This window comes from Sorex araneus, chromosome 4 (genome assembly GCF_027595985.1).
Source record: "Sorex araneus isolate mSorAra2 chromosome 4, mSorAra2.pri, whole genome shotgun sequence".
In the NCBI taxonomy this organism is placed as follows: Eukaryota; Metazoa; Chordata; class Mammalia; order Eulipotyphla; family Soricidae; genus Sorex; species Sorex araneus.
The window spans coordinates 187,983,456-188,010,312 of record NC_073305.1 but is presented as its reverse complement, the minus strand read 5'-3'; the positions used below and the strand labels follow the sequence as shown (position 1 = coordinate 188,010,312).

At 52.2% G+C, this 26,857-nt stretch overlaps 1 protein-coding gene and 1 long non-coding RNA gene across 7 annotated transcripts in view; one reads left to right on the top strand and one right to left on the bottom strand.

The window, feature by feature from the left end:
* Positions 1 to 9,273, bottom strand: part of QKI (QKI, KH domain containing RNA binding) — a 152,745-nt gene extending 143,472 nt beyond the window's left edge. For 3 of the 6 annotated variants that reach the window (XR_008629810.1, XM_055136237.1, XM_055136236.1), the window contains exon 1: positions 9,002 to 9,271. Coding sequence is in view for 5 of the 6 variants with exons in the window: in XM_055136237.1 (XP_054992212.1) it covers positions 9,002 to 9,143 (142 nt within the window). In the remaining variant the exon portion in view is untranslated. Of the gene's footprint in view, positions 1 to 9,001 lie in introns of all 6 variants that reach the window. The other 3 variants (XM_055136235.1, XM_055136238.1, XM_055136234.1) reach the window with 2 other exon arrangements.
* A 1,392-nt stretch (positions 9,274 to 10,665) lies between these two features.
* LOC129404256 (uncharacterized) lies at positions 10,666 to 16,732 on the top strand. The gene is made up of 4 exons (XR_008629795.1): positions 10,666 to 11,039; positions 11,548 to 11,598; positions 12,279 to 12,537; positions 15,419 to 16,732. It is a non-coding gene; the product is annotated as an uncharacterized LOC129404256 (long non-coding RNA).
* The last annotated feature ends 10,125 nt before the right edge of the window (positions 16,733 to 26,857 follow it).

The following is a 26,857-nucleotide window of genomic DNA, read 5'->3' as shown; positions in this document are numbered from 1 at the left end:
GCGCCTCAAAACTACCAGCCTGCTATTGACTGGAAGCCTATCTGATGATAAACATGACATATTTTGCATGAATGTGTGTTCTTGTATTCTTGTAATAAAGCTAGAGAAAAGAACATGTCTTTAAAGAAATCATAAAGCAGAAATACCCTTTCTGTATTTCTTTCTGTATATATACTTTCCGTATATAGTACAGGGAAATATTTATTGACAATGAAAGTTTCACATCACCGGGTTACAAAGTAATCTGTGGATCAACTGGACCCCACTATGTCACAAGGGTGTCTGACATACTGCACTTTCCTATTTGCATTTAGCCATCCCAATGTAAGACTATACACACTTCTTTGGTCTTTCAATTTCCCGTCACTCTTGACACTAGTACACTTGCCCTTCTAGGACATTGTCCTTTCTCCCCCTTATCTCAAGAGATCCTACCTACTAGGTTAGAATTCTCAATAAAACCTTCTGAGATCCCTCTGCACAAAGTGTGTTCTGAACTATCAGATGAATGCTAGCAATAATTCTCCTGTACATAAAAACTGATTCCATGTGGTTAACCTGCCTTTGTCCTTTTTCCCTCTTTGTCATTTTCTACAAGCTGCTGTGTTTATCGTAACTACTGTCCATCCTAACCAAAACTGAAAATTTCTAGACAAAAATGAGAAAATGCTACCTTTTAGTTTGAGAAAAGTTCATGTGCATATAACACTGACTTCTGAATATTTTGAAACAGATAAATGAGCTGAAATTCAGAGTTTAGATATTTGTTTGTTGGTGGGCAGGGTGGAGACATGCACAGGGTAGGGCAGTATAAACTGGCTATGTTCAAGGCTTACTCCAGACTCTGCACTCGAGAATCACTCCTGGTGGGCTGGGGGTCCATACTGCATGCTGGGGATGGAACCCAGGTCGACCACGTGTAAGCAAATGCCTTACCTGATATACAATCTCTCAGGCTCCCCTACAATTTAGATATCTTATCCAAGATCACCAAACTAGGCAACGGCAGTCACGATTAGATGCCAGGTCTACTAGTCGAAAAAACCTTAGCGCATGGCCTCACACACACATGCAAACTGCTTTTCACCTTTATCAAGACGTGCACACACACACACACACAAACACACACACACATGAATAGCTGTGGTAACAATCAAAGGAGTATCACAGCAACAATGACATAGTAGCAACAACACTGGAGGTAAGATACAGTTCACTTCCGAGAAATTTACACTTGAATCTGGTTTATTTTTTTTCCTTAAAAAGTTTATTAACCTATCAAGTAATAGCAATTCTGTCAGAGGGATACAATTACTTTAACACAGCAAGCAAAGTCCTGTGGTTTACACTTAATTCTTTTGACTCTAGTTGCTCCAGAAGCAGGCATCAGGAATTTGATGTAGTGGCTACCTACCTAGCGCAGCTACCATTTCTGTCCAATTCATCATCTACCTCCTACTGGCACTCTTTGGAGAAGCCTACCTGTTAAATCACTGGACTCTTAGCACTACGTTGATCTTAAGCGGAAGCAAGTACACACTCTTGACTCGATGTTAAAGCTTTGCATCAAATCTTCCAGTTAAAACTGTTAAGCTTTCTCCTGAGTAGTTATTAAGAATAGTGATTATACCTATAACAGCAGCAACAGCAATAGTAAATGCACCCTAAATTTATTTTTCATATGCTATTTCTTTAAAAAGTTAAGGCTCTATCATTTGGTTACCAAGAAGTTGAAGTTAATCAGTGAAATACTCTAAAAGGCCTATAATTTCTTCCCCTTAGCCTCTTGACATAGGCTATTCCACATTAAAAAAAAAAAACTGATCTGTTTCTGTACAAATTCAACAATACCCACAAAACTAGCAAAATCCCCAAATAGCTTTATCTTCTTGCTATTCCCGACATGGGAAACAGCAGCAGTCCCAGCTCTACCTGAGGTGTAACACATTCACAAATGACACCAGAAGGCAGATCTGAGGACAAACTGCAGAACTGATGCCTTGTGCTCTAAAACAGCCCTCTCCAGACCTACATCTCAGTACCTAGGAAATGAAGACAGCAGCCTCCATGCTCAGTCCCTTGCAGCTGTGGAATGTTGTGTGCTTCTAAAAACATTACTTTTTATCACCTGCCAACCACACCTAAAAAGAAATGTGTCAAATGGTTCTAAGTTTGGTTTGTGTGTTTGCTTGTTATGACGTGGGGGGGGGGGTCTGGGGGGGAGGGGGGTAGATGGCCACACCAGGCAGGGCTCACAGCTTCCTCTAGGCTTGATGTTCAGGAGCCCCAGTAGGGCTCAATTGTCAGGGATTAAACCTGGGTCAGCCACATACACACATACATGCAAGGTAAGTGCCCTGGCGCTGCACCTGGCCAAAAGTTTTACCTTTACTCCAGTTTTTCTTCTTCCTACCAACATCTCTCCAAATACTCCTTATAAAACAACTTTTAGACCCTATAAAATATGAAGACCGTTGAGGGGCTGGGGGTTCAAATGCTTTTAAACATCAACTTTTCTATTTCTCCTAACTTAAAAAAAGGAAGGATCAAGGAGATGGATCAGGAGTACATTCCTTGGAGGTGCAAAGAGACAAGTTCAGTCCCTGTTACTATATAGCATCCCGGAGCCCACAAGGTGTGGTTCTGGCAGTTTCCAGCACCACTAGCAAGAAGCGCCATTGGGGCCAAGCAGCATCACCTGGCAAGGCCCTAACACCAAAGTACTGACCAAATTGGCCAAGTTTCACCAGCAATGGGCTTCAGACACTGAGGACATATGTACATATGTACGACTAATTTTTCTATTAAACACTGAGGAAATATGTACATATGTATGACTAATTTTTCCTATTAAACTACTGAGTTGCCTTAGAGTCCAGGGGTGACCCAAGAATTTGCAAGTGTACACAGTGAGCAAGCCCAGTCTTCATGACCTGTCTGTCCTGCACGAAAGCCCTAAATATTTACTTAAAATCCCTTTCACTTTTCCACTGACATACACACACAAATAACATCATTTTGATTCCAGGACCGACCAGATAGTTCACTACTTCTAAAGCCTTCTTTGTTCTAGCATGTCACCATCCTTAGGACTCACAAGGCTTTCAAGGCCAGTTCCCCTCAAGTGTATGTCTCCCTTGATATGCATGCATAATACTTATGACACGTGTGCATATGCACATATAATCTTATTACTGTGGTCACATCATATAGGATTATATAACCTAAGTTGCATTTTAATATTTTTCTGACATGCCAGTATCCCTGAAACGCATCTAAACTAACAAAATCTGCTGTTATGGTAAATAATGTGATAGAAATATTACAGCAAACTTGGGTCAGAGAGATAACACAGCAGGTTTAAAGCACTTGCCTTGTATGCATGTTGCTTACCCAGATTTGATCCTAGCACCATATTGGTCCCTGAGCACAGTTAAATCCTGGGTAGAGCCAGGCCTAGAACACAGGAGGAAGGAGGAGAGAGAGAGGGAAGGAGGGAAGGAAGGATGGTTATGGCAAACTGATTGAGCGCTCAAGCTGCAAAATTTAGTTTATAATGGAAGATATAGGTTAGGATCACTCTATGAAACAACACTGTGAACATAAACTATTGTTATCATTAGACTTGATAAGACTGCCCGATTTCAAAACTAGAGTGTGAGCTTCAAGAAAACTAAGGAAACGGTTAAAAAAAAAATTAAGTATAGTCATTTACTCATTAAGAATTCTTACACCTTCGATAAAAACTCATACAAATTTATTTTTAAACATTTGGGCTAAGACAAAAAAAAAGTATACTTAAACATTCAAGCTAAAACCAAAAATGTATATTAAAGGGATTGAGTTATAGCTGACAAAAAAAAAAATCACTCTTCTAATCACACTCTTTCAAATCATCTCAACTTTACCTACGTTTAAAATTATAGTAACTACCACATGTGAGCTTCCAACCACTCGAATAGCCTTACTTATCTTGAACACATCAAAGCAGTCATTAGGAACAAAGAAACTATTCCACTGACAGTACTTTGTACAAGTGTACAAGACCTAAGGATGGGCTGAGTGTTGACTCTTATAGGCAATGCACTAGGGTCAGGGTCTGCCTATATAATTCTGTAAGTGCAAAACTTTCAGGGGTTAAGGTGAACTCTGATAGCTCCCCCTATTTATGGATTGATAAGACTGTGCATAACAACTGAATAGAAACTACTACATAGGTAAATCTATTTTCTCTCTCAAATTCTCATACCAGAAGTAGTAAAATTAAGATTAGGTTTCCTGAGAATAACTACAAATATTTTAAGCTGTATTTAACTGTCCAAAATAACCACCAATTATTATACAATTGGCTAGTCCCACCCATGCCAAAGAGAAAAAAAATATATTTTAAAGAAGGAAAAGCATTAACATACTTATTAATACAACAAATATCTGAGAGTATACACATACCAGGCAACAAATGGAGTGAACATTTTCAAGTAACTAATTCTAAGAGGACAGACATAGAAAGAGTTGAGATAATACCACAATGTTAAACATGATAACTAGAGAGCAGCATCTGACATGGGTTATATTTATAGTGAAACTTCTTAACAAAGTCATAGTAACAAAACAAACTATGTATTATGAAAAGTTTAAAGCTGTCTTTGCTTTCAGTAACTGAAAATAAAACTGCAAATATCTTACTGCAACAGACAATCAAGCCATTTGGGGCCCCCAAACTGAAACATTAATTTTGGGGTTTTTTTGTTTTGTTTCAGGGAAACACCCAGCAATGTTCAGCTGTGCTCAGGGATCCCTCCTAGAAAGATTCCAGGGACCGTTAGGTGGTTCTGAGGACCGAACCCATGTCAGCTGTGAGCAAGGGCAAGCACCTTAACCCCATAGTGTCTTTCCAGAATCTGAAATGCCAATTTTTCAAAAGGATATAAGCACTCCTTAAATGTTCTCATTAAGGGAAAAATATACGAAGTACATTTAAGTACATTTAAAAAATGTACTTAAAATTACATTTAAAAAATGTACGTAAGGGGCTGGAGTGATAGCACAGCAGGTTGGGCGTTTGCCTTGCATGCGGCCGACCCGGGTTCAAATCCCAGCATCCCATATGGTCCGCCAGGGGTGATTCCTGAGTGCATGAGCCAGGAGTGACCCCTGTGCATTGCTGGGTGTGACCCAAAAAGCAACAAAAAAAAAAGTACTTAAAATTCACATAAAACTATACTGATATCAAAAAAAAAAGGGGCCAAAGAAAATAATGACGTACTATTAATCCTCTAAGTGAACACTGTTATCTATTCAAATTAAAAATTCTTTATATGACCTACCCAAGAAGTACACCCCTACACCACGCCCCCACCTCCCCTCTAGTCCTTAAAATAGATCTAGATCATCAAACATTTGTTACCACACTGCCATAGCACCTGCAGAAGTTGCTCAGTGGGCACTGTTTCTTGTGGTGAAAAGCTAAAACCCAGCAATGGCATAGCACATTTCAATTATAACCTAGAAAGGCAAGTTTCACTTGTAATTACACCATCATAAACCAAAATCAATTTGTATTAACTACACAGAATTTCTCAAATAAATTAAAATGTCATTCCAGTGGGATTATAAGAAGCTACCTTCTCCTATGATCACGTTGATGTAATACAGTTAATACCAAAAACAAAAGTCCTTAGCTATCTTCATATTGACCTCAAAAGAGAAGCATCTGAATCACATTCCAGCAAAGGCCCAGTCAAAGCAAAGAGATGAGGAAGGTAGGTGTTATATTTTATGTCCTTTATCACTGGAACATATTTCCCTTAAAAAGTAAACCAAAACCACTGTTTTGGAAAACTGATGCACTTCCATCTGCAAGACAGTGACCAGTGAATGGATAGTAACAAAAATGTAATGTGTACAAGAGCACCATAAAATAAATTAAAGTGACTTGTTTTCACTTGATCCTCTCAAAACCATTTAAGATCTACCTACCGGAACACACTAGAAAAGGCAACTAATTAGAAAAAAGAAACTTCTATTAACAGAATCATGTTAAACCCTTGGAAGTAGGCTTTTACTGCAAAGCAAACTGGATAAAGTTAAAAGAGAAATGATTCAACTTCTGACTCATAGTATGTATGCATGCATGCCCTATCCAGAATATTTGGTCCGTCTGCAGAGGAGTTCAATTGCAAACGAACAAAATGAACATTGAACAAATGACCTATGAAATGAATCATCAATTTTCCTAATTACATGGTAGGTGAGACTCCCTAAGTGAGGAGAAAAAAGAATGGAGAGATCCACAGATTACATATTGGTATCCTCCTCTTAAATACATGCACTAATAGTAATAGTAATTTGTACTGGTGTTCAAAGCAAAAACTGTTGCTGCTTATGTTTGCTCAAGTATTGATACTGTACAGTCAACAATGTTTGGGACTGAAGGTCCTAAAACCGTTAGAAAGGATAGTTAGAAACGAAACAAGATTACTCCCATACCATTTTAAACCAATGCTTTGCTAAACAAGCAAGGTTTCTCAAGAAAAAAAATCTATGGACCTGAGAGATAATACAAGAGGGAGGGAGTTTGTCTTGGGCAAGGCACACACCCACCGGCACCCCATCTGGCCCCCTGAGTACCACCAACAGTGATCTCTGAAAAAAAGCCCCAGCAATAATCTCTGAGCATCACGAGGTGTGGACTAAAACTCAAAATCTGAAGAGAAAAAATGAAAAACTTTAACTATAGGAAAACTTTAAGTATGATACTTTTAATAATAAAGGTGAAATGGAAATAAACAGGAAATTGTTAACAATAAGGCAACTTTTAAAATATTTTTTAATAGAAAGCAGGGTGAGAAATTAAATTGAAATAAAAAAGAAAAATTATAACCAAAAATTTTTAAATGAAAAAATATTTTTCATATCATTAATGCAGAAATTAACCTAACATGTTTTGCTCATTTTTTATTAACCACACACTTATTTTTCAGATATTCACAATCACAACCAAAAGATTTAGGCTAGTCTTTCTTATGAACCAGATGATTGATTCGTTTATTTTTTCCACTGGTGTCTCTAACCTCTCCTCTCCCTAAAAGACTGAGAACTCAAATCTGATTTTAGGACCCTTTCTTACTTCGTTTTCTTTTGACTGGGTTTTTTTGTTTGCTTTTCGGTCAAATCTATTTGATTTTTTTTTATGTTCTCATTCTAATTTGAAATATTTCAAGACAACGGCATTACATTCAAGTTATGTTGTTACTTAAGTTTCATTTTCATGACAGAGCAAGGTTTAATCAAGGAGAAAAACAATACTTGCAGAGATTCACTCACCCCTCCCCTGGCCAGTCCCGGGTCCACTCCCTCAAGGGAGCAGTCAGAGACCGGTTTCATTTCAGCGCCTCTCTATCTTCAGTGAAAGGGTTCAAGAACTGGAATTAAGAGCCGAGGCTGGGGTCTACAAAGCCCAGGCGGTTACGCACGACTTTAAGAAGTAATCGTGCTAGAGACACTTCAGAGGGAAATCTGCGTGTCCTCCAACCCACCGCCCAGAAACAGACGAATCAAAGGCACTGTCCACAGTCCAGTCATAATATAGGCTAAAGGTGATCTCGGCATGAATTTGAAGTGCTCCACCTAAAAGCAGTCCAGCTGTTTGGCCAACTAAGAGAATGTGCCGCATATAAATCCCAAATCTCTCATCAGACAAAAAAAAAAAATCTCAAATGGACAGGCAATTTTTTAGCACTTCTGAAGGGCACCTGAGAATGCAGCTGTGTGTAACATCAGTAAAAGACCCTGGACACTACGTCCACCGTAACTCGAATCTCTCACCTCGACTAAGCTCGTCACAGGGAAAACAATAAACTCAAAATTTTAGAACCGTTTTTCACATGTAAGGGAACATGCAATTCCCAGGCACCAACACGAGTCGTCATTAGACACTGGCACGCCGCAGAGGGGTGAGGAGCAACTTGCCAGGTGTGGGAATCGGACCGTCCGGCCCCCGAAAACGTGCTGCGCTTCAGGAGTCAGTATTTCTCTCGCGTCCAATGCAGTTTATAGGACGGCGGACAATGGCAGGAAGCGGCTCGGGCCACACTGAAAAATAGTCCCTTTTCCTGCCTGTTTGTCCGGGTCTGATAAAAAGAGAAAAAAACAACCGCACGCCCCAGCCCCGCCGGCCGCCCGGGAGCCGCGCCGCGGCCGCCCCCGAGCCCGCAGCCCGGGCGGGCGCTTCTCTCCCCCGCCGGCCGCGGGAGCCCCGCGCGCGGACACCGCGCCGGCCCGTTTCCGGGGGGCGGGGGGCACACACGCGGCCGAGCCCGGCCCCGCGCCAGGCGCGACACGTCGGGGAGCGCCCCGGCCCCGGCCCCGGCCCCGCGCGGGGGGCGGCTGCTCGGCGTCGCGCGGCCGGGGGCGCCTCGCGCCTCAGCCCGCCGGCGAGCGGCCGCGGCGCCCCCGAGGCAGCGGGACTCTCCGGGGGCCGCGCTCGGGGGCGTGAGGGGGGCCGGGGGGGGCTCCCGCCCGCCGCGCGCCCCGCGGCCCGGCCCGGCTCCGCAGCTCCGCCCGGCCTCGGGGGTCCCGGCGCGGGGGTCGCGGCGCGGGAATGTAGGTCAGCGCGGGCCGCCTGGCGCCCCTTAGCGCCCGCCGCGGGGAGCGCGCCGCGGGCTGCCCGGCGCTTCTCTCCCTTCTGCTGCCTTTTTTTTTTTCCCTTTCCTTTTTTTTTTTTTTTCCTGACATTCCAGAAAGTTTTCTGCCCGCACCGCGCCGGCCGTGCCAAGGCAAACAGGGGCCGGCGCCGCTTAAAGGGGCCGCGGGCGGGCGGCGGGGGGCGCGGGGCGCGGCGGGGCCCCCGCGGCGACCCCCGGGGCGCGGGGCGCGCGGGGGGCGCGGGGCGCGCGCGGCCCTTTGTTCGCGGCGGCGGCGCGGGCGCGGGCGCCGTGCGGGAAGTTCCCAACTAAGTGCCCCCCGCGCCCCGCGGCGTCCTTGAGGCGCCCGCGCTCACCCTCGTCCAGCAGGCGCTCGAGGTGGTTGAAGATCCCGCAGAAGTTGGGCAGGCTGCTCATGAGCTTCTTGTCGTTCATGAGCTGCATCAGGTAATCCGGGCTGGGCTTCGGCTTCTCCTTCGCTTCCATTTCCCCGACCATATTCCAGGCGCGGCCGCCGGCTCGGCCCGCCGCGCCCCAGCGCCGAGCGACGAGCGACGGCAGCGGCCGGGGCGCCGCGCGGGGACGGCGGGCGCGGGCCGCTCGGGACGGGCTCCGGGCTCCCCCCCGCGCCGCCGCCGCCCGCGCTGCCGCCCGCGCTCCCGGCCGGGCCGCCCGCCCGCCCGCCGCGCGCCGCCTCTCCCGCCCCCGCCGCCCGCCCGGGCCCCGGCGCGGTCGCGAGGCTGCGCGGCCCGAGAGTCGGCGCGGCCGGGCCGGGCGCTCGCCGCTCGCTCGCCGGCTGCTCGCTGGGGCCGCCGCCGCCGCCGCCGCCGCCGCGCTCGGGCTGGGCCCGCCGGGAGCCGCTGCCGCTGCCGCCGCCGCCGCGCGCCGACTGCGCTCCTCCTCTTCCTCCTCCTCCTCCTCGCCGCCGCCTCCTCCTCACTCACTTGGCGGCGGAGTTCGCCTCAGTTCAGGCGGCGCAGCCGGCGGCGGCGGCGGCGGGGGGAGGGGCGGCGGGCGGGGAGGGCCGGGGGCGGGCGGCGGGCGGGGCCGGCCGGGCTGGGCGGGCGGGCGGGCGGGGGGCGGCGGCCGTTACGGGGCCCGGCCGACCCGGCGCGCTCCTGCCGCCGCCCCCCGCCGCGGCGCCGCGCGCAGGGCCGGGCCGGCTCGCGACGTGGCCCGGGAGGCGACCGAGGCGGCCCGGGAGGCGCCTCCGAGGCGGCCCTGAGGCGGCGGCGAAGCGGCTCTGAGGCGGGCGCGGCCGGCCGGGCGGCGGCGTGGAGGCGACGGGGAGTCCCCGCGGGCGCGCGGGCGCCGCCGCCCCTCCCTCCCTCTCCGTTGGGCCCGGGGGGAGGTTGGGGTCTGGGGGCTTCTCCCTGGGAAACGTCGTCGCCCGCCACCGGCCCCTTCACCCGCCCCCCCCCCAAAAAAAATTTTTTTAACGTCCTGTTGCTTCACGGGGGCACTTTCGGGGTGGGCGTCACGTGGCCCGACACGTAGCCGTGCGGGCCGAGGGCGCGTGCGCGCGCGGAGGCCGAGGCCACGCCCCCGTTCGGGCCCCGCCCACGTCCAGGCCACGCCCCGGCGGGCCGGGAGGGCGGGGCCTGCGCGCGCCGGCGCGGGGCGGGGCGGGGCGGGGCGGGGGCGGGGGCGCGGCCGGGCCCGGGGGTCCCGGCGGTCCCGGCGGGCCGGGTGGGGGGCTCGGGCGACGGCGGCCCTGGGCGCGCCCGCGCGAGGACCTGTCGGAGCGGCGCGCGCCGCGCCGTTGCTCCCGCCGCGTTTCGGTTGGAGGCGCCGCGGGGGGCCCGGAGGGTCGCGCGTGGACGCCCCCGGCGCCCCGCACGGTTGGTGCCCGCGCGCGGCGCCGTCGGGAGGATTCCCCACCCGCCCCCGCCAGCTCTCCCGGGGGCGCGGAGCCCCTGGCGACGAGGTCGCTGGGGAGCCCCCCGAGACGGGGACCCCCCCCCCGCCCATCCCGCTCGTGGGGTCGTGGGCGCCGGGAAGGAAAGGTGGGGGTCGGGCCCAGGGGCAAATATTCGCTTGCAGCTGATTCCTGGGAACGCTTTCTTTAAGTGTTGAATCCTGCTAACGCTGCCCACGAATTTTAATATTCTTGGAGTAGCAAGTATCTTCCGCCCTGTTTATTTGAAGAACAGTACGTTTGGGTTTGGAGATTTTTTTTTTTCCTTCTCCGGCATTCTGATAGAGGAAATGGAATTGCCTTAGTAGACAAAAACATTTAACACTGAATTATTTTTAGGTTCTCTAACACCATTGCTCCACAGCATGGAGTTGTGGAATATTTACCTACTTTATTCTCTCAAAGGATGGATTGTTTAAATTCGGAAAATAGAAATTTGACCTGGAAGCTGTTGTCTTTTTAAAGACGATTAGAAGGTAGGTTGCTTCAGTGCCCAGTGGAAAACAGGGAGCTTTCCGTGGGTTTGGGGCCTGCCGTCTTCATTTGTGCTGCTAATTAAAAGATTCGAACCCTGGGATCAGAGTGATACTGCCCCAGGATAGGGCACTCGCCTTGCATGTTGCCAGCCCTGTTCCATCCTGGACATCCCAGATGGTCTCCCAAGCCCACCAGTAGATCCCTGAACACCATGAGCTGTCTGCCTCCAAAAAAAGATTGAAAACCCCTTCTTCATTGGTTCACTTATCTAATAAACTAACCCCTGTGCTGAGTGATGTGTACATCTCATTTAGTCTAAGACCCTGCACTGTGCTGCTCTTCCAGTTTACAGAAGGGGAAACCCAGAGGGAAAGAAGTTAGTGCCGACTTACTACGTTCTGGGGTTCAAGACCTCTGTCTTCTACATTCATGTCTTTCTGCCCCTTCTAACCCTGTCCCGTAGTCAGGTTGAGCCTTTGGTAATGTTCATCCATGTTTGACTCATAGGAACTGCAGGCTGATGGGGTCTGTTTGGATCTTACATCTCCAGAAGCAAACGTAAGAGTCAAGAACCAAGGGCAGACGACTCCTACACGGGGTCCGCTGTGGGGAGCCGTGGACGAGAAGTCTTAGGCCCCTCTCCCACAGCCTGTGATCTCTGCATGACCTCCGCCTGCCTCAATAGAGGGACTGAAAACAGACGTTCACGAGCCCCCGCTAACAGGATATCGAGCCACAATGAAAACAGTTAGGGCTGACAGCTCTGTTCCTGCTCTCACTCTGATCAAATTGTCAAGGATGTGTAAGTTAATGGTTATACGCACAAGCCCCCTATCTTCACTGCCCATTTGCTGTGTACGTTGTGTACGTGACCTACGAGTTTCTCAATTCCCCTGCAAAGTACATAAGCATCAACTCTGCCTTGAATAAACGCTCTAGACCCTCACGAGTCTTGAGTCATTCCTTAACCCTTTCACCTTTACAGGTCCCTCAGGAGAGACTTTCACCCACGCTGTCGGCCTGCCTCTGTCAGCGGAGCAGACCGCTGCTGGCCAGCCTTCTGTCTTCCCGTTGCAGAGAAAACAGCCCGACAGTCCCCTCCAGGTGGACATTGCCCACTCCTCTTACCTAAAGGTGGTTTCTTATCGGGGGACAGAGACAGAAACCACGCCCTCCCGAGCTGCCGGATCCCGTGATCTGGCCCCTGCTGCTTGGCTGACCTTCTCTCTGTTCCCCAGTCGCTGTGCTCAGGCCTTCTGGAACCGCTCAGGCCGGCGCTGTGCTCCAGCACTCTGCTCGGGTTTCCTGCCAGCCCCTCCCTCTCCACATCTGCACGCCTGGCTCCCATGTTTTCTCACGTCTTGCCTGAGAAGGCCTCCCTTTGCACCCCCAGTGAGGAAGAACACGTGGGACACACACGTGCTAACAGCCCCTGGTAAATCTCTTCCCCTTCAGCTCTCTTCATAGCATCCATCTCGTCGGGTTGGTTTCCTCCAGGTAAGTTTAAGGGCCGTTCAGCTCTGCCTTCTCTGTAAGCTGAAAGCAAGGACTTCGATTTGGTTCTCTTGTGGCATTCCCAACACCTAGAATCGCTTATCTCTCAGCACTCGTTAAAAATGTGATCAGGAGGGGCTGGAGCACAGTGGGTAGGGCGTTTGCCTTGCACGCGGCCGACCCGGGTTTGATTCCCAGCATCCCATATGGTCCCCGGAGCACCGCCAGGAGTAATTTGAGTTCATGAGCCAGGAGTAACTCCTGTGCATCGCCAGGTGTGACCCAAAGAGAAAAAAAAGTGATTCAGAGGTCACGTGGTTGCTGGGGTTAGCTCACGTGGTTGGGCGCACACCATGGCCAAGGCCCTGAGAGTCATTCCCAGTGCCTTGTGGGCGCTCAAACACCTATCAGTGTAGCCCTGGCACCACCAGGACCAGCTGCTCAAGAACAGAAGACTGTGACAGCGGCACGAGCACTGCTGGCCTGGGCCCCTCACAAGTAAGCAAATAGACGTTCCCCAAAGGATTTCACACTGGAGCAGAGCACCAGCAGCCGGTTGCAGAGGAGAGATGGCCAGGCTTGAGGGAGCCAAGCCCATCCTGAATGGAGCGGGGCAGGAAGCCCCCGCGCACCCCCCTTTCCTTCCCCCACTGCCTCAGCCACAGGGAAGTGCATCAAAGCAAGCATCATCACAACTCAGATCCATCACCGCAGAAATGCAGTGAGGAGGACAGGAGTCTCGGCATCCTCACTTGCATTCACGAGGCTTCAAAACCTAAACAGGGGGGCCGGAGCGATAGCACAGCGGGGAGGGCATTTGCCTTGCACGCAGCCAGCCTGGGTTCGATTCCCAGCATCCCATATGGTCCCCTGAGCACTGTCAGGCGTAATTCCTAAGTGCAGAGCCAGCAGTAACCCCTGTGCATCACCAGATGTGAACCAAAAGACAAAAAAAAAAAAAAAAAACACCTAAGTAGTACCATGTAAGAGCTCTTGAATCATGTTTCACATGTTTCAACATCCCTAACATATTACGGGCAAGTTTCTGGTTGAAGACCTTTATCACTGTTTTGCATTGTGAAAAATGTCACCTAATACATTGATACTAAATATGGTTCTACATCTGACATCCATCATCAAGCACCCTGGATGGAAACATATTTCCTGTGGTCTTAAATGTGATTAGCTCTGTACGCTCACTGCCACTCTTGCCACTTAACAGAACACTAGTTTTCCAAACATGTTCTTCATCATCATGGAATTCTTGCAGGAACTAAAAAAATCTTCCCTGGATTTAAAAATTATTTCTTTGAAAAGAAAGTCTTTGATGACTTTTTGTCCCTAAGATCATTTAAAATCATTTTTATTAAAAGTAAATTTAGGGGCTGGAGTGATAGCACAGCGAGTAAGGGGTTTGCCTTGCACGCGGCCGACCCGGGTTCGATTCCCAGCATCCCATATGGTCCCCTGAGCACTGCCAGGGTAATTCCTGAGTGCAAAGCCAGGAGTAACCCCTGTGCATTGCTGGGTGTGACCTCCTCAAAAACAAACAAAAATAAATAAAAGTAAATTTATGTATTTCCACTTTGGAGCCCAGAGTCCAAGATCATGGTCTGGTTCTGCAAGGGCTCTCAGTGGCAGAGCCCTCACTGCACCCTAATCTTTGCAGGGAAGAGCCACACTCAGCGTGGTGCAGGGCTCACTCCCGCCTCTGCTCGGGCATCATATGCAGTACCAGGCATCGAACCGGCATTGTCAGTGGGGAGCAAGGCAAGCCGCTTCTGTGCTCTCTCTCAGGACCCTATTTTCAAATCTGAATCTCGAAGTTTTCCTTTGAGAAATGTATTGTCAATACATTTCTGGAGTATTCTTCTAAGTTACCAGATGATTTATCAAGCGGCATTTAAAAGATTAGACATTACCATTACGTAGTTTAAGCGTGAACATCTTAATCAACAGAGAAGTACCTGTTATACTTGTCTTTAACCCTGAGGCACTTCCAGCAAGCCCAGGTATTAGACTCTCTAGCATCCAGACAAAAAGCCAACTAACAACGGCAGGGAGCCCAGTCAGAACCCTGTGAGAAGGTGACAGGCAGAAGGGCTGTCTGCAGGGACACTCCAGCTCAGCCTGTCTGCCGGGGTGAGGCAAAGTAAACAGGCTGAGGTTGAAGACGGAAAAGGGGCACGGAGTAGCTTCCTGGGGGAATTTCTACAAAGAGCCATAGATGCCACGCTGGGTTGGCCTCAGAATGGCACACGGAAGGCTTAGTGAGTGAAGAGCCTTGGGGATTTCTTTAAATACAAGAAAATGAATCAATAAAATAGTAATCTGATTCCTCCCAGAGAGGCATATTTATATCTCTTAGTGCAAAGATCACATCTGCCAAATGAAGACACATTTCTCAGAGCCGTTGCAGCGTGACCCCACTAATGTGAGAGGTGCTGATGTAACAGCATGGAGCTGAGCCAAGGGCGTGGCACTCGGAGGTTCCCTGTTAACTGGCAGTGGGACTCCAGCAACTCTGGGTCTCCCAGAAACCCGAGTGGCAGAGATTTTCTCAGCCAGGACAGGTTTGGGTGGCCCAGGAGCCAGTGTCCATTCCACAGCTAAACAGACACTAAGGATAAAACCATTGTTAGGAATATGAACATGAATTAAAAAATGGATTTGCTTTCGTCAGCTTCAGACGGAACCGGGGTTCAGATGGCGAAGGTAGTGCTCCCCGGAAGTGCCCGTTGGTTTCCTTGGGATCTGGCGCCTCTGGGATGCACCTGTGATGAGCTGCTTTGGTTGGTTGGTTGGTTGGTTGGTTGGTTGGTTGGTTTCATTTAATGCAGATACAGTTAGGCTCATGGTCTAACGAGTTTTAAATAACCAACAGGAGTAAACACCTTAGAAGCATGGAAAGAAACGTCTGCGTGCATCCCACACGTGGACTCCAGTGTCACGGGGCTTTCCTAAGACTGAATTGACAGTCTGGGTGTCCTGTTCTTCCTTTGATTTCTCTGAATCCATACGCTTCCTACTGAGTCTCCCGGGATGGGCGCTCGTGATTCTGTCCAGTCTGCCAGGCACTGCGTCAGTCGTCAGCCCGGTTTACCAGGGAGGGGACTCGGAGTGAGCTCAGTGGCATGCTCAGCTTCTATCACGCTGTAGAGACCTGCAGAGTGAGCGACATGTGGGTGTCCCCAGAGCTGGGCTCCTTCCGTGGTGACCACACAGTCATCCTTTGAGACTTTGTTCCATGGTCCTGCTGAACCCTTTCAACATCACACTCGCCCACCCGCTGGGTCACGTGGAGAAAGACACGGCTGTGCCGGCTGTTGAAAAGGACCCATGCGTGGAAGGCAGAAGCGGGCACTGCCCCACGACGCTGGAAGCAGCATGGAACCTTTCTGTTTCTTTCAGTCCAGGGACCACACTGACAGTGCTCACAACTCACTCCTGGCTCTTCACTCAGGGATCACTCCTGACAGGGCTCCGGGATCAAACCCAGTCAGCTGCCCACAAGCCGTTTGAGGTTGGAAATGGTCTCATCTACATTGGCAGAGAGACATTATTGCCATTTGATCTGTGTCTGTGGCATCCCTGTGGTAGCAGTAGGGAAGGTGCTTTAATGTATATTAGGAGTGAGAGAGATAAGGCAATGGGGAAGGTGCTGGCTTTGCACAGGGCCAGCCTGGGTTCAATCCCAGCATCTCATACGGTCCCCTGAGCCCCATTGGGAGAAATCACCGAGCACAGAATCAAGAGTAAGCCCCAAGCACCACGGGATATATCCTGACCCACCCCACCCGCACACCAGAATAACCCAGGGGCCAGAAAGACAGTTCAAGGGGATGGGGTGCATGGTTGCGCCCAACCCTGCCCCGCTCACTCCAGCACTGCCTGGTCTCCCATGCATCACTGGACACGGCCCTGGACACCGCACGCTCTGCTGCAGACAGGCCTGAGCGGCACCGCGTCCTTAGCCCGAGCACCCAGCTGCAGGCCTGGATGGCTGCCGGTGGGGCGGGGCCGCTGGAGAAAGGTCCGAGTGACTGCTCGGGAGGTCCAGAAATGTGTTTTCAAGTCTCGGGTGTAAAAAGAAAAATTTAAGAAAATAAAGTCTCAAGTGTCCAGTTCTGTACTCATTAACATTTCATGATCTATATTTTGTTTCCCTTTGACAAGACCTTTCACTGAAAATCATAAATTGTTATCATTTCCAAAGGATCACAGCCACACCTCCATTTTTATTATTGTTTTCGACCTGAATGAAAAGTGGGCACGAATAAATGGCCTCTGGAGTTCCTGAGAACTTACAGGGAGAACATCAAAATTCCTTGAAGGTAGAACTCCAGCCCCCACCCCCTGCTCCTGCTGTTTAAATGCTTTACAAGAATCTTCTTTCAATTACTGCTTGTTTGAATGGCTGGGGAGAAACACACAGCCCTGGGGGTGGGGGGCACAGCTGTGTAAGCTGCTCACTGCCCGCCCGCTTACCTGAGTCAATAGCAGCATGGGAAATTCTCTGCCTTCAGTGACGGGGAGACAGAAGGCGCCCGGGACGCTGGTGGCAGCTTGGTGATGTCCGCATCCCCTTCTGGAGGACTCAGGAGCTGAGTCCAGCCCCCAGGGGAGAGTATGCTTTGGGGGACGCACTCCCATCATCCCTTGCCCCTGGGTCTGTCTGGGCAGAAAACTCAGGCTGCTTGTTCTGTCAGCTCACCTCACCCTGGCTGCTCGGTTAGCCTGGGGAGGAGGGCGGCTCTCTAGGGGGCGGCTGGCCCCGGAGTGCCGGTGGGGACGCTGCCACTGCTCCTGCCAGGGACCCCTCCCCAGAGCCACAGGACAGCCCCGACCCAGCCAGCCATCCGCAGCGCCTGCGACCTGCCCCAGAAAGTGGCTCGCTCGCGTGCAGCCCTGACAGATGGGCTGGACATTAACCCTCAGAGTCTCTCCTCTCTACATGTCTGTCAGAGTTGCTTATTTCATTATCCTGCACCCATTAAACCACCTTCCACGTTTTATTAACTAAAGATCTCTTCTCTCTCCTAACGTATGTCGACAGAATAGAGAGAGCTAGCTCAGCGGTCAACCGGATTAAGGCCGTGCTAGAGACCAATTCCAGGAGAGATGGTATAGCGACAAGGCATGTGCTTTGCACACAGCCACCCATAGTTGGATCTTGGGCACCACGTGTGGTTGCCTGAGAACCCCCAGGTGTGACCCACAGGGACAGGAGTAGTCCCTGAGCCCCACCCAAATAAGTGAAGTTAAAGTTCTTTGAGCATGCCTCCGGCTAGAGAAAGATTTGCAAAGCCTTGCATTGTGCCGGGCGCTCCTGGCCAAATAGCATCTTCAAGAAGCAGCTTGGGCCAGGGCTGGGCATCAGGGTGCTTCCTCTCCAGGGGTGCAGCTCTGCAGCTCCTCCAAGGCGCCCCCGGGCGACTTCGTGTGCCTCAGTGCAGGCCCGCCCGGAAGCTCAGCAAGCCGCCAGCAGGGTGGAGCTGGCTGCCCGCACAGCACAGGCTGTAGTAAGCCCTGTTTTCGGATGGAAATGAAATGGAGTGTCAGGGAGTGAGTAACACTTCGTGTGGAGCAGTTCTAAAAGGAGTGCCCTCTATTTATAGCGTGAGCCTGGAATTAAGTGGGGAACTTCCTTGGAAATCGCACACAGCCGCTACGGCGGGCCGGCCGTGGGCCGGGGCTCTCCAGGGCCGCTGGCAGTTCCCGTGTCCTGGTTGAGCTGGCCAGGGGCAGAAGGAGCGTCCAGGGGAGCGGACGACAGCCGGTGGTGGGTGGGGTGGGAGGGAGGAAGGCCTGGGCTCGCGGGCGGGTAGGCTTCTCCCCTGTCCCCACAGCCCTCTGCCTGCCGGCCTTCCCTGCCTCGGGACCTGCTTCCGGCCGCCCGCCTGGCAAGGCCCTGACCACAGGCCCTTCCTGGTGCCAAGTCCTTTGCCCTCCAGGGACAGAGAGCCCGGCGAGCCTTCCTCCCCTCCGGCCGCCTGCTGCTGTCTCATGTCTGTGCCCGGGGTGTCTGATCCCCTGACGGTCACGTCCCTCCCTCCCGTGGGCAGGCACTGTCCCTCCCTGGGAAGCTAGGCGGGCTCAAGACCACCCTGCAGCCATCAGGGTGGTGTTCTGTCCAGAGAAGTGGGTGTGCCCAACACCGCCCCCACCCACCCCACACACCAGACCCTGACCTGGAATGAGCCAGTTTTGAAACGAGTAATTGTTGGGTTTTTTTTTTTTAATCTTCTGTTTCTGAGCCACACCTGGCAGTGCTCAGGGGTCACTCCTGGCAGAGTTCAGGGGACCCCGGCTGGCAGCGTGCAAGGCCAGGTTGAGTTTTAGACGCCTCAGGGTCCTTTCAAGCCGGTGATGTTTCTGCTGTCCTGTGAGCAGCCTGGCACCGCGGGAGCCCATGGCACAGCCTCTCCTGACTGGACTGGTCTGAGGACCCCGTCTCATGCACAGTCGGGGAGGCCACCGTGGCCCCCCCAGCATGACCCCCTGCCAAGGACAGGGACACTGCTTCCCAGATGACCGCTCCCTGAACTCTGGCCCTCCAACCTTCGCCCTGCTGGGCCGGCCGGTCCCTGGAGGGCAGCTGGCGCCCGTCCTGGCCCTACCTCTTCCCAGAAGCCACCAAAGCACCCCTTCTCCCCCCTTCTTTCTGGGGCCACAGGCTCCCGCCACGTCACTGTGTTGTCCCAGGGTGTGAGTGAGGGGGCCGAGCAATAGTTCAATGGGTAAGGTGTTTGCCTGCACGCAGCCAACCTGGGTTCGACTCCCCGCATCCTCTGTGGTCCTCTGAGCACCGCCAGGAGTGACCCCCGCAGGGTGTGGCCCAACAAACAAACACATCATACAGAACCCGGGGATGAGTGAAGGGGGCGTCACGGGATCCCCGTGCACAGCCACCCTGTGTCGCCCCCCTAAGGTGCCGAGGGAAGGGCCTGGCCAGAGCTCGGGACTTGGGGACATTGACGTTTTGGCCGCAAAGCTCGAAAGTGATTGGTCATCAGTTTCCTGAGCTTCCTCTTGCTCAAACTGTTTCCTGTTCTCGGGCTGCTGACGCTGGCAGTGGAGCACAGACAGCCCAGCGAGAGGGTCCTTGACCTGGCCGGCCTCCCCGCCCCCTCACTCTGAGAGATCCAGGGAGACCGTTCTCTGCTGCCCTCCCGCCTGCGCTGGCTGTGTGGAGCTGGCGGGTAGCAGAGGAGCCTCAGGCCAGGGGGTGCAGGACCGGGGCAGGGTACATGGGCACCGCCCACCCGGACCCGCCCGACTCCCTGGGAGAATCTGTTCTTGCACGACTAGCTTTTGTAAGTCGTATGCACCAGACTTGCACTGAGGGCAGTGCTGTGACTCTGGGCTCGGGGGCGCGGGGGACACCTTAAAGTCCCTTTTAGAAACTGTTGGTGTGTCTGGGGGCCTGGGCTGCACTCGCTGTGCTCAGGGTCACTCCTGGTGGGACAGGATGGGGGCAGCCGTCGCGGGGGGGCTGCCCTGCAGGGCCAAGTCTCCATCCCCACTGACTCCCGCTCCCCAGACACGCAAACTGCTGGTCCTTTTAGTTTGGAAAGGCCACAGAGCCCACGGGGGCGGGGCCCTCCCAGGACACGGGAAACATGACAAGCCTGGCACTGCGTATGGCCTCCCGACTGTCCGCGCCATGAGCCTGCTCTAAATGCCTGTCACTGAACTTTCCATGTGGGGAACCGCCGGCGTCCCAATCTAGCTTTCCGGAAAAGAATCGAAAACCTCATTGTTGTCCCGTATTGTTATTGATGCTTCGTCGGGCTCTGCATTAGGCAGCCTCAGCCTCCACAGCATCTCTGTTCTGTGCAAGAAGTCAGGAGGAGCACTGCAGGAGGAGCGCAGAGGAGGCCTCTGGGGGGCCTGGGGACGGGTGGGGGTATAGAGAACAGCTGCTGTCCCAAGTGCACACAACTCACTCCGAGCCAGCCAGGGGCCTCCTCGAGGCTTCAGTTTTTACCCCGAGCCCCAAGGCCCAGAGGGGCCTCCTCTGAGCCTGGCTCTGTGTGAAACTTGTCCAAGGCGAGTCCTGGAGTCTGTAGAAGGCTCGCCGTGGGAAGTATTCACAGGGGAAACTTTTTGGAGAAGAGAAAGTTAGAAGGCCCTTGGGTCTGTCATTTGTGTTGTTCTTGCCTGAGATGGAATCAGTGGTTCGTTTCACAGAACTAAGACACTGCTGACCTTCACTCTGCATTTTTGTTCCTGAAGAGTCTGAAAGAGCCTCACTCATGGAGAAGAGTCTTCCTGCTCCGACACCTGGCCCTGGGCTGCAACCTCCAGAAACTTCCGAAGGGTCTTGGCAGTTTCGGCTGCTGAGCATCTCCACCCCCAAATTCCTCCAAAGGAGGTTTCCTTCCAGCGCTCAGTTATCACTGCGCTGGCACTCACATACACATTCTACCAGAGTCGAGGTCTCGGTCCCTAATCTCACCCGAACTGCAGCGCCCAGTGCGTTCTGGGAGGCCCCTCCATCCCCACACGGCCCTCGTCTGGGAGGACCGGATCCTTCTTGGGTCTAAGAGGTGGGACTTAGGTGTATCCGGAGACCTCTCCACTGGCCCGAGCTTCCCAGGCCGGCTCCTTCCTGGCCATCCTTGGTTCTGTGGCTATTCCGGCCTCTTCCTCTGGGCTGGGGTGGGGGTTTCCACGCCCCCTGCATCTCCCCCAGCCTTTTGCAACCTCTCCTTCTCCCCTCTGCCCTTCCTAAACAAACACAAGTTAGAGAAAGGACAAGGAAGGCATTTTTCCTTATGGAAAGGTCAGAGATTTAAAAAATTACAAACACTGGGGAAATTACAAGGTTGCTAAAGAGCCTCCCAGCTCCCGGCGGGGTGCTCCGGAGCCTGACCTCATTTACATTTCAATGCAGACCCGGGCGGCCCTCGGGAATATCTCCCCTGGCTGTCTCCCCTGGCTGCTGGGCCCCGGGACAGCCCCTCCACCCGCTGGGCCCGGGATCCCTGCAGGGGCGGTGTTAGAGTCCTAGCCCGGCCCTCCCAGTGCTGGGCTCTACCGTAACCATCCCTCTCCCCACCCGGAGACCCGCAGCTGCTCCTGTTTCCCTGAGGCCTGGCCGGGCGGGTGCGGCCTCTGCCCTGCGTTCCCGGGCTCCGAGGCAGCTCCGGCCCGCTGACCGCCGGAGTCTGGCGGCTGGCAGCTCAGGGCCCAGCCGCCTGTGCCCCCTTGCCAGGAGACACCGGGCCCCTCTGAGCAGCCCCCGCTCCGGAAGCCCCACTCAAGGGGGCCTGGGGGTCTTCCTGCGCGGCTGGGCCGGAGGGCCTGGTGGATTGTTGACCACAGAACAATCCCGGGCCCCCGGCCTCACGGGGCGGGCGTGGAGGCTGCCGGAAAGGCCTTCCCGCGGGGGGGAGGGACCGCCAGGGCGGGAAGGCCGGGTCCTGCCCCTGCATGAACTTGGCAGGCCCGAAGCTGTCTGGGAGAGCGAGCAGATCTGGGCGCCCGGGAGGGAGGAAACAGCTTCCGGAGCCCCCGGCCCTGCTCCAGAGAGGCCCCTGTCCCCCAGGGGCCCTGGCGTCCGCCTCCCGGCCCAGCCAAGGCCTCGCCCTGCGGCGTGGACCCCTTGCGTGGGTGGCCCAGAGGACAGGGCGGTTGGTTCCTCAGAGCCACAGCCTGAGGACAAGGTCGAGGACGCCCCTTCTTCCCGCCCAGGGCCGGCCCAGCTCGGCCCCTCCCGCACCCTGCAGGCCGGGGCTGGCCCCGCTGAGCCCCGTGTCCACTGAGCACCAGGCCGGCCCTCTGAGCACCACAGCAGGAGCGCCTGTCCACGGAGAAGGTGCTCCTGGCAGCACCCGCCTCTTGGAGACCCTCCCAGCAGACCTGGGCTTTCTGCCCAGAGCCTTCCCCTTTCTCCTCCCCCTCCTCCTCTTCCTCCTGCCCCTCCTCCTCATTGCCCCTGCTTCTTTCCGCCTGCTCCTCCTCTTCTCCCCCTCCTCCTCCCATCCCTCCTCCCTCATGCTACCGGTCCTCCTCCTCCTCCTCCTGCTCCTCTTCCCGTGCCTCTCCCCCCTTATTTTGTGGGAAACCTGATGTAATTTCCCTGCGGTTTCTCACCCTTCCCCATAACCGCGCACACACCCAGCACCCACATTCTGGGGGCTGCCCCACACCCCAGGGCAGCTCCGTGCTCGTTGCCCACTTGCCTACTGAAACTTGGGGGTGGCAGGGTGGAATTCGGGGCCTTGGCTCCTGGTAGGAGGGCTCGCAGGGCAAAGGGGGCCCAGGAGACAGAGGTGGTGACAGGCCGGGGGAAGTGTCTGCAGGGACAGAATCCAGCTGGAGGAGAGAAGAACCTGAAAAACTTTCTCCCCCCTCCCCACCTTTCCAGTGAGCCCCTCCAGCGAACTCCTTGGGGGCAGGGCTCCCAGAGCTGCCCTTCCAGCAGGCCCCTCCCCAGACACCTGTCCAGGAAGCCGTGTCCATGGTCCTCTATTTGCATTTTATAAGTCACTAAAATTCCTGAGCCACAGGGGCAGGAGGCACTGGTCCCGTGGTCTCCCACTGGCCCTGGTCCCCTGGGGGGAGCCAGCCCGAGGGGCGAGGGGAGCAAGGCTCTGACACCTGCCACAGGACCGCCCAGTGTGAAAAAAACTGCTATTTTTCCCCCTTTTATGTGGTATACTTGGGGGTGGGAAGAATTTCCGATTTCTTCTCTAATGTGTTGCCTTGTAATGGAATCTGGCTGGTCACACTTCAGTATGTGTTTTCACTTAAGGCAACGCTACCACTCCACAGAGCTTCAAAAGGGGCAAGAACAAAGGCGTTTCAAGCTTCTGTTCCAGGACCGTGTAACCCCGAATACTTAGTGGGACCGGTCTGTAAACTATATTATACAGGTAACAAATGGCAGTGTTGAGTAGGATGATAATAAACACGTCATATATCTACTGTTTTGTCTTAAATATTATGACTTACTTCTGAAATTTATTAAATCCCTGCTCATGTAAATGGATTCCCTGAGGAGCCTGGATACATTCACTGTTGGCTTGGGGACGTTTGACCCTTCAGACTTTTTCCTAATATTCATTCCATGCTCGAAGTTCCTTCAGACCTTTGTTCCTGAAGCCCACTTCTATGTATTTTCTATTCACATTTCTTGTAATTCTCTTACACCTAGCCCCCCTCCAAGCCCAGTGCCAAGGTTCTGTCCTGGGGAACTTTAGGAACTGGGCTGGACAGGCTGGGTGGGGGACAGCGTCTTTCTCTCACGGGGAAGGAGGTGGTGGGGGCAGGTGCTGTTGAAAGCACCTACTGGAATGATGAAGAAAGTTTCTAAAACTGTGCTGTGAAGATAGTTAATGCCACTAAATTGAACACATAAAATGATTTTAACGGTTTTCTATTTGCCACAGTCAAAAAAAAAAAAATTCCTGGTCATACTTCCTGTCTGGTGCTCCTGTTTCCATTATCCAATAGAGATGCATCCTTCCTCTGGGTAACAGTAACCACGGAGAAGGAAGAAGTCGGTCACATATAAAGTGTAAAGCAATTCCGTTCCTTCCAAAGCTACTCCACGAACAAAGCGTCCAGCCCGAGCCCGTGGCCTTTGGCGAGGTGCCCTGTGAGCGGCGTGGGGCAGGCCGCCGTGGACACCAGGAGTGCATGAAAGGCCCCCAGAGACCGCAGGGTTTGTATTCGAGTTCCCAGCACCTTTTCATCCTTTTGTGCAGCTTCTTGATTCACATGCAGATGAACTCAGGCCCACTCCCCGCCAAATACGCTTTCTCACTCGGGCTGGGGAGGTGGAAGGAGCATCTAAATATTTATGAGGCTTTCTTTCCCTCCCGGGTTTGCGATGCGCTCTTGTTGAATGTTGAGGAATTACGTTAATGAATGCGAGCCTGCACACAGACCACAGAAACCGGGCAAAGGGGAAAAAAAAACACACAGCGGCCTTTGTCGGCACTCACCAAACAGTTCCCATGAAAAGGAAGAAAAGCGAGAGGGGGAGGAAGAGAGATTTAAAATCTGTTGCCAGGAGAGAAATAAATTGTACAGCACCACACAAAAGAAGGAACAAAGTTTCATCTCTGCTTTCTGGAGTTGCAAATGTAACAAATGTTGTTTCAAGTCAGCACCAACCAGAGCTAAAACATGGTGATTGAGAAGCAGGAACTGGCTGGCCTGGGTCTTCCCAGCCTGCAAGAAAATCAAGGACAAAGTTTCAGTATTGGAAACAGTTCACTGGAGAACAAAGACCCCAGCAAACTTTTCTTTTCAGCAGCACTTTATACAGGTCCCTCCAGCATGCGCTGCTGCGGTATGAATCCATAAAACGGTTGTTAGGATTTTTATGGCGATGCCCATAGGTCGTGCATGGCCCCTGTCTTTCAGATACTCTTTTCACTAGGCAAGTGAAGTTCTATTTGGAAGGAAATTTACCCCAAATGTGTTTGCATGAAATTATGCCTGGTTACAGCCTGGGCTCTAAATCATCTTTAATTATAGGTAATCGTTATGGTATTTTAATAGATGAAATAATATATTCACACACTGGCACTGAAAATCACGCATATTAATGGTCTTAATATCCCACTGCCAGAAAGGGCCCTGGGGTGCCACTCAGCCCTGGCCCTGGGCTCCCAGCGGACACTGCATGCAGAGTCCCGCCGAGGCAGGGCTGCCGGGGCAGAACCACAGCTAACATTTTCACATCACTCAGTACCACCTTTAAAAGGTATCCGGTGCCCTCACACCAGCAGCCCCCAGCTCCCTCCCCCAGCCCCCCCAGTCCCTGTGGCAGGTGCATTCCCTTTTGCTCTCTCTCCTCTTGGGTGTTGTGGTTTGCTGGGATCATTGGTGGTGGAGGGATGGATACTTGGTCATTGTATGACTGAAACATAAGCACAAAAGTTTGTAAGTCTGTAACTGTATCTCACAGTGATACATTAAAAAAAAAGTATCCAGTGCCTTGCAGGTTTTTAAAAAGTGCCCCTTGGGAGGTAGACTGGTGGGCGGGAGGCAAGGGGTAAGAGGGGCGGTGGAGGAGGAGCTATCCAGAACCGATGGCATTGAGACAATGTATGTCTGAACATCAATCATGAGTAACTTTGTAATTTCTTGGTGACTAAGAAGAAAAGAATCAGGTGCCTGGATAGATAGATATCAACTCCATCCACTAAATTTTTTGTCATGTGTAGGTCTTAAGACACAAAAGGAGGAAATTTTTGTGTGTCATTTTCGAAAGGTGTTGCAAGATTCAGTGAACACCAGCCTGACTTTTCTCACCTGTCTTTACAGGTGAGCCAAGAAAGGTTGAGGTCCCCCCACTTCAAATCTACATAGCCCAAAAGACCCCTCCTGAGTGAAGGAAGAACAGAAAACTGTCCCTGGCCCCCTGTGTTTCCGCACAAAGCTTTCTCTGCGCCTCTTTCTTTGTGTGAATTGAAATTGGTTGATTTGCTTGTTTTCATGTTAGTGCGAACCCCAGAGCACATTCCCCTAATCCCACCCCCAAATCAGGCTCCTAGCTTCGTCACCATCTAAAGTCTGCACAGTATCAAACTCTCGTGTATTTGTGAAACCTCAGCTATAATCTAAGCAGTACATAAAAAAAAAAACCAAAACCTAAGACAAAATGTTCACCCAGAAATGTTCAGTCATTCGTGGGATACACTGACAGGAAGCTGTATTTGCTCAGCATTATTTCACCCCGCTCATTTATTACTTTTCTGTATGAACAGGCATTCTGCTGGAGCTAAGTTTAAAGAAACTATAGATTTTAAAAGAAAACGAGGTGAAAGTTTTGCAAAGATGTTCCAGATTCCCCGCTGGGGCGTGGGGGAGTACTTGAAATTCTGGGAGGGCATTTCAGAAGGACACTTTATCGAAAACTTGGGTGCAGGAACACAGAGCCTGCTTTTCTTTCCCTCCCCCCTCCCATTTTTCGCTGTTGCTACCCAGAGTTGCTCAGGGCTAACTCCCGGTTCTGTGTTCAGGGATCACTCCTGGAAGTGCTCCAGGAATCTCACTGGGTGCCAGGGGTTGAACCCAGGTTGGCAGTGTACAAGGCAAGTGTCACGCCCACCATACTCTCTCTCTCTCTCTCTCTCTCTCTCTCTGGCCCCTCAGAATGTGCTTTTAAAGGAATATTTTATGGTTTTGATGAAAAGGATCGTGCAGTACACATACATGTTATCATCAGTGTATGCAGAAATACAAATATTTATTTATACACAGCAGACGCGTCATCCCCGGTGATGATGCATCTCTCAGACCCAGCTTGTGTAGGTAAAGCTCTGACTGCCCGTGGCAGCTGCCACCAGGAGGCTTCCTG